This window comes from Anguilla rostrata, unplaced genomic scaffold (genome assembly GCF_018555375.3).
Source record: "Anguilla rostrata isolate EN2019 unplaced genomic scaffold, ASM1855537v3 scaf0408, whole genome shotgun sequence".
Lineage (NCBI taxonomy): Eukaryota > Metazoa > Chordata > Actinopteri > Anguilliformes > Anguillidae > Anguilla > Anguilla rostrata.
Genome location: NW_026985929.1, coordinates 3,485 through 10,876, shown reverse-complemented (window position 1 = coordinate 10,876; position 7,392 = coordinate 3,485). Strand labels below are relative to the sequence as shown.

The following is a 7,392-nucleotide window of genomic DNA, read 5'->3' as shown; positions in this document are numbered from 1 at the left end:
ATCAAAATTCTTATTAAAGCAGTATACATGCTGTAATATATGTAAATTCAAGACATAGTATCGTAACTTTATCATTAAGCCAGATTTACAATCACTCCATACACTATCTACAACAATCCATGTCTTTCAAAGGTAAAATTCATGAAACACAAACATTCAGAATCTAACAATGTTCATTTCTGATTAAGAGTAAGGCAAACAGTTTTAATTTCTGTTTTGCCTCCTTCCACTAGTAGGCTACCACAGGATGTTGAAAAGAATATCTTTGCTATATGCTACAACCACATTGAGGACCAAAAAAAATAATTATGCAGATCTTGGGACTAAAAGCATGACTATAATCGGTACAAATACTTTTCCATTGTTGAGTAAAATATAGCTGAAATATTCATTACAACTAGAGGGATTACATTTTGATCTCTATTTATAGATCTGTATAATCCTCCAGATGTCACGGTACGGGGGGTGGGACCCAGGCGCAGAGTAACAAAAGACAAACTCAAAAAGGCAAAATTAACAAAGATTTTATTAACAAAAGGGCAAACAAACAGGGAACAGACAAGGGCACGAAGGCCAAAACACAAACTCAAAAAAATCTAAATAAAACAGAAAACAAGAGGAACTCACAAACACAAGCAGGGCAGAACACAGGAAGGCAGAGCACAAGGGAAGGTCAAACAAAACACAAGTCAGGAACAAAATACAGGCAGCTACATACAGTTTGCGAACAGAATTCAGGAACAAACACAAACAGGTAAAAAAAAAAAAAAACCCCGCAGGCAGGTATAAATGGTCTGAACATACCTCGGAAACAAACACAAGGAACCAGCACTCAAGTCAAGGGGACAAAGAACTTAAATAGACAGGGGGTAACAAGACACAGGTGAACTCAAAAAACAATCAAACCAGAAGGAGGGGATAACAAGACACAGGTGGGAACAATGATGGGATAACCAGACAATTGAAAACAATCATACAATTAACAGGGGGGGAGAAGGACACAAAACAGAAGTGCCGCCATCTGGCGGCCCAACAAGGGAAACACAGACAGGAAAACAGGACCATGACACCAGACTAACCTGGGTTTAATCATCTGTTATGAACTAACTGTAATTTCCCTCCATACTGAAATGCAATATTATCATGTTTTGTGCTTAGTTAGATCTCTGTATTTGGTATGTTTTTCTCTTTCTGCAGTGTTGGTACAGTACAAATACCTTTCTGGGGAGGGAAAGGGGGTCTCTCTACAAGCCCCTGCTGAGACCAACGGGACAGAATTCATCTGGGAGTGGACGTCACATGATGGAAGCTACACAAACACTCGGATAATAACTATACCTTCCGATGGGAAGGTTAAATTGAATTTGTCTATTACAAGACAAGGGAAGTACGACATTTATCTGCAACCAAAGTTACAAAATGCAGGAGTTTTTACTTTCATTCAAACTAAACCAGAGAAAGTAAAAGTGGCCCAGTTTGAAGTGTTCGCTGCAGAAGGTAAAATCATTCTTTAATGTAGTTTGCACATTATGAAATTATAAATATGATGTATTTTTTATATATAAGAGAAATATAAAACAAAGTTGAAGTACTGGATATCTTGTATTTTACTTTTACTAAAGCTGATTTTGAAATTTGAATACAATTTTGTGTAAAGCTGCAAAGTAAAATATCAAGTGTTAAATCAACACTTACAGAGTAAACATGTTTCCGACTGGACTCATATGTACTCTGTTAGAGTTGAAATAAATCTGGAAATATTACATCAGTGCACCGGGAACAGATAAGTGGGAGTAAAAGCAGTAGCTTATGTTTCTCATATTTTTGTACACTGCTTTATTAAACCTGAGGTGATATAAATCAGATTAGTCTATTTCTTAATAGTACATAGCGCTAAAAACGAGGAATAAATGTCCATTTACTGTTACATTTTCTCTTCCATCTCTCCATAGAACACCCAGCACAGAGCTGGAGGACTGTATATTGCTTTAAATTTTGATAACTGGTTTTCGAGATATTGCCCTCACATTGATTGATGAAAAGGTTGACAGTATTCTCTAAATCAATTGCTCTTTGCTCCTACAGTGAAACCATCTCGCTGGTCCAGTGTAAAAGAAGGTTCTGATGTGACCATGAGCTGTGAAGTATCACACCTTCCAGATTCAGCTACACTGGACTGGGAAAGGGACAGAGAACCTACTGCTAACACAACGCTGATCTACAACAACACTGCCCACATCATCATCCACAGTGCTGACCGATACAGTGAGGGAACGTATAACTGCACACTCAGATGGAATGGAGCACTTATTTTCAGCATTCCCAGGACACTTAACGTCTCCAAGGGTATGTTACTATGGATACGGTTTTCACTAGAGCATTTACAAAAGCATCCTGCGCATTGACTTGAGAAAGACTTTATTCATTAAGATTAAAGATAAATCCAAGTAATGTAAAGTAATATACCAGCACACCCTGTATAGAAACAGACCGGCCAGGCTGCATATAATCGCTTTCATGGTGGGAGGTGGGGTATTTATTGTAGGCTATTCTGTAATGAGGCCTGAGTTCTCCTGTTCCACCCACTCTGTGTGAGTTCATTTACTTTAGCATGTTTTTCTATTTGTTGCTCACTACCTGTAGCAGTAGCATATGTGCTGAGTGTGCAGACAGACATTCTAACCACAGCTTTATTCCTCAGGTATACGTGGAGCACACGCTCTGTACAGAGGGAGTTTGAACAGCAGTAAGGTGTTGCTACTCTGCCATTCTCTGATCTCATACAAAAAAGCTGATTGGCAATGGGAGCCATTGTCTGGAGCAAATACAATCATTGTGGCCTCAGCTGATATATATAAGAATGCTTTGATTTCCATGGAGATAGATAAAGAGAGATTCTCATTGGAGCGCTATGATGGATTTAATTTCCCTCTGAGAATCTCACCAGTGAAGTTTGGAGACAGTGGAATGTACTTCTGTCATTGTGGACCCTACGTGACAGCCACAGTAACGCTGGTAACTGTTCAGGGTAAGTCTGCACTTCAGGTTTCTATAATTTACAAGACTGAATAAATAATAGAAAACTTAAACGTGACGCTAATTAAGGTAGCTTTTTTTCTTGCACTTTTTACAATATTGTGTCATATAATGTAACTGCACTCAAGGGCTAACATTAACCAACAGACGTGCTGATTCCAAGTCATAAAGGCAGTGCACCTTACAGAAACTCCATGACAAATAATGGATGCTATCTGAATAAAAAAGAAATTCTGAAAAATAAATAAATAAATAAATAAAGAATCCGTGTACATGTGCTCTCTCAGTCTCAGCAGTGCCCCCTGGTGGTCCGACCAGGAATCTGTCAGTTGTGCTGAACTGTGAGATATCACAGGTGATCGGCTCTGTGACCCTGGCCTGGCTCCGGATGAAGGGGGGCAGGGGGGAGCTCGTAAAGCAGGAGGTCCTGAGTGAGAGGCACCCAAAAAAGATGCTCAGTCTCACCCTGCCCATTCTGAATAGAGACCAGCTGCACTGGGCCTGTGCGGTGTTCACAGAGAGCATGCTCAGAGCACAGGTCCCTCTGCACCTCACACTGCTGACACCCATCACTGAACCTGAAAAGCCAAAGCCAGGTACTGACCTCCAATCACAGGCACAGGTTTAGTTACAACTCAGTAGGAGACATTAAACCGCCTAGACTCTATTGTAAAATGTTTCACAAGCATTCAAGCTAGTCTAACAATCAATCCATAAGAAACTATTGGGGGTCACATGTCTCCCTGTCTCCTTCTTAACCTATGCATATGCCTTCAACCACATCCCTATGAGCTCACTTAAGGATAAAAATTCATTCAAACCACAATGAGAGAGAATCAGAATCCAAAGGTTAAAATGGGGACTGAATCCAGACCATACCACTGAATAATAATGCTTCTGTCTCTCCTGTGTCCTAGTGTTTGTGAATTTGACCGTTCGCTTATCACACATTTGATATCTGAATAGTGTTGCTCTATGTAATAGCTTACAGCTTCAAATAAGTAATTAATGCCAATGTAACTCTCTGACCTGCCCCATCTTTTCAAACTTTCCCAAGGATTTATGTCAGAAATACTTGGGCTCAAGGTTTGGAACTGTCAAATCTGTATCTGAACAATTTAGCATTTTTAATGTGCCATGGTTGGAATTTTAGAATTTTCTATTTTTTTTGCATAAAATATGCACTAGTCTCACATAATTAATGAATGTAACTTTAAAATACAGCTAAATAAGAAAAAAAAATTTTTTAATGAGTTAAATATTCTCCCTGTTCACAGCTCCCTAGTTAAGTTTCCTTCTTTTGTGCCAACACAGATAATGGGAGGATGCTGGTGATCGGTGTGGCCTGTACTGCTGCTGTGTGTGTTGGAGTGCTGTTGCTGTTAGGAGGTCTGTTGTTTTGGCGTCTGAAAACAGCAGTGGGTAAGAGCTCTTCACTCAGTTCACCGTTCTCTCTGACAGAGCTTTCTAGAACACTTACATACCTTTTTAGAGCATTCGCACTAAAACAATATCGCTTATATTTTATAGCTTTGTCAAATTTAAGACTCACTAATTCTTTGCAGGTTGCAAAAAGAGGGCAAAAAGTGAAAAGAACAGTTCTAAAGCTGCAAATGGAATTGATTTGATTGATTTGAAGATCATCAAGATCATCAATGACATACAACAGATAATAAAAACAATCTCATTTGTTCTTTTTAAAACTAATCCAGTAAAGAGAAAAATGCTAAGAAAACAAACCAATGCCATACACAAGATCAACCAAATATGATCAATCAGGTCCCAGGGAGATCATTTACAGTTTGCTTAAATGTTTTCTCTCTCTCAGGTCCCTCCACATCACCAGCTGAAGGGAATGGTGCAGCTGATGCAGTCTACAGTGACATCACAGATCTGCAGCGGGGTCAAGGTAGTGTTTGGGAACAAGACTATTCACACGTAGCATGAGGCAGTGCAGTAATGTAAGGGAATACACTACATTACAGGCATTTGTCATACGCTCTTATACACACTGACTTACACAGCTAAAAACATAGCATCTATTTATACTGGTGGATATACTGTATACAAGAGCTATTCAGTGCCTTGCTCAAGGGTACTGTAGCAGTGTCCTACCTGGGAATCGAACCGGCAACCTTTCGGTTGAAAGTGCATTTCTAGCGTTGCACCTTTGCCTTCTCTTCAAAGGAGGCTGAGTTGCAGGTACGCCTGGACTGCCACAGCCCGGACATGTTAATCAGACCTGGTCCAATTACGCATTTGACCCAGGACTGATACAAATGCAGGTTTAAGTCTGGCCCAAAATCATTTGTCAAATATGATGAATATGAGATTGCACAGGCAGGACATAACCGGCCTATTCCTTTCAGGGTTAGAGGGTGGGTCTGAGGTTTTGGCTGCATCAATTAAGCCTCATGCACACTAGCGGTTATAGTTTAAAAACAGAAGTATTCAAGGCCTCATACACACGTACACATGAGCATTAAAATCCGTTTCAAAACAATAAGGGTAAAGGGAGGAAACTGGGGGGAAAAGGATTCAGTAAAAATAGATCACTTGGGGTCGGAGTGTAGCACAGTGGGTAAGGAACTAGACTTGTAACCGAAAGGTCGCAAGTTCGATTCCCGGGTAGGGCACTGCCGTTGTACCCTTGAGCAAGGTACTTAACCGAAATTGCTTCTGTATAAAATGGATACAATGTAAAATGCTATGTAAAAGTTGTGTAAGTCACTCTGGATAAGAGAGTCTGCTAAATGCCTGTAATGTAATGGTCATTCGACGCGTAATTTTTAGAAAAGACGTATTTGCTACCATGTCCACAAGAGGGCGATATGCACCAATAAGAAGACTCGCTTTTGCTGTTAAGCAGAGGTGGAAAAATCCAGATTTAGAAAGTAAAAGTCCTCCCTGGTATTTTGTTCCAATCACCTGGATTTTCTAATTAGCTCAATCCTTCAGCCTGAAGGTAGAACTAATTGGTAAAATCAACTGGCTGAGTTCATGGGTGGAAGAAACACACGACAAAACTTTTCCTTTCTTACCCCTGGACTCGTCACTTCTGTTGTCAAGATACTCAGTACAAGCACGAGCGGGGTCCTGGAGTCACAGGCTCAAGCGGGGGCCACATAAATCTGTATTATACATTTCATCCAACTAGCAAAAGCAATATGCAGTACTGGGGGTTCGCAAATGTGGTGCTGATTAGTCACAAGTTCTGCTGGTTTTTGTTTTATACTTAAAACAAGCAACTAATTCAGTCCCAATAATTACTGTTTGATCTTTTCACCACTGTTTGGTGTTGCAGACCCTCACAGACAACAACGGAGGCAGTTGAACCCCCAGTCTCATTCTGTAAGTATGTTCCCTGAGATACTCAGGAGAATACCATAAGGATTTTCTGTTAATCTACGTATAATAATTCAGGCACAGCATATCATATTCATACAACCAATGATAAATGGTTACATTTTGTGTATGGATGGTACTCTTTGTTGAAAAGATTGAATTTCATTCATTTCATTGTTCTAAGTTCATGTTTTAGATTCTGATATGTCATATTTCTGCAGGAACAAGAAGAAAATGAAAACTACTCAATGATTCAAATGGATAAATGAAACAAAGCCCACATTTAAAGTTGACATTTCAAGTCTGTTCAGTGCAGCTCAATTAGAGATGGCAAAAGAAAATATGCAGATCTTACCAAGATCTCTTACTGTGTGAATATGCCACTGTTGCATTCTGTTTTGCGAAAGTAAGCTTTTACTAGAATCTGATAATATTTAGATTTTGACTGTGAACAACACAGTTGTAACGTGGAAAATATAAATGTTAACAAGTTTTTTTAAATACCTTTTTTGCAGTTTTTTTTCTTTGTTTAAAAAAATGTGTACTCCGGTTTGTTGACTATTTAATGTATGAACAGCAGGGAGTGATATTGTTCAAGAAATAAGCAACATATTTATGTACAGGCTAGTAGTGTCTGGATATGGTGGTGTGCTCTTCAGTGTGCTTTTATCTGTTGTTAAGAAGAATACTTTTTATTTTTAATAATAAAGCAGCTGTGAAAGGAACTGCATCATTAATTATTATAAGAACCCAAAATAAAACACAGTTAGTGACTGTGACACCGGCAGCACATGCAGTGTTTTCTGGGCCGAATGAAGCATTTCTCCCTGGCCTCTGCCTGCAGTTACCACAGTAACTGTACCTCTCCTCCAAAATAGCTTGAACTTCCTGTTTTTTTGGATGGTACTGCCACACACAGAAAAGCATAGAAAAGACTGTTACATGCTGCATGCAAACACAGCACATGGTAGCCTGCTACATGTAGCAATCAACATGAAATTCAAATCATCA

At 39.3% G+C, this 7,392-nt stretch overlaps 1 protein-coding gene across 1 annotated transcript; it reads left to right on the top strand.

Moving 5' to 3' along the window:
* The first annotated feature begins 1,097 nt into the window (after positions 1-1,097).
* LOC135246501 (uncharacterized) lies at positions 1,098-7,106 on the top strand. The gene is made up of 8 exons (XM_064319941.1): positions 1,098-1,497; positions 2,086-2,346; positions 2,702-3,028; positions 3,324-3,632; positions 4,351-4,458; positions 4,865-4,945; positions 6,341-6,387; positions 6,603-7,106. The coding sequence occupies exons 1-8, from the start codon at positions 1,131-1,133 to the stop codon at positions 6,648-6,650; spliced, it is 1,548 nt and encodes a 515-aa protein (XP_064176011.1). The 5' UTR covers positions 1,098-1,130; the 3' UTR covers positions 6,651-7,106.
* Positions 7,107-7,392: the final 286 nt, after the last annotated feature.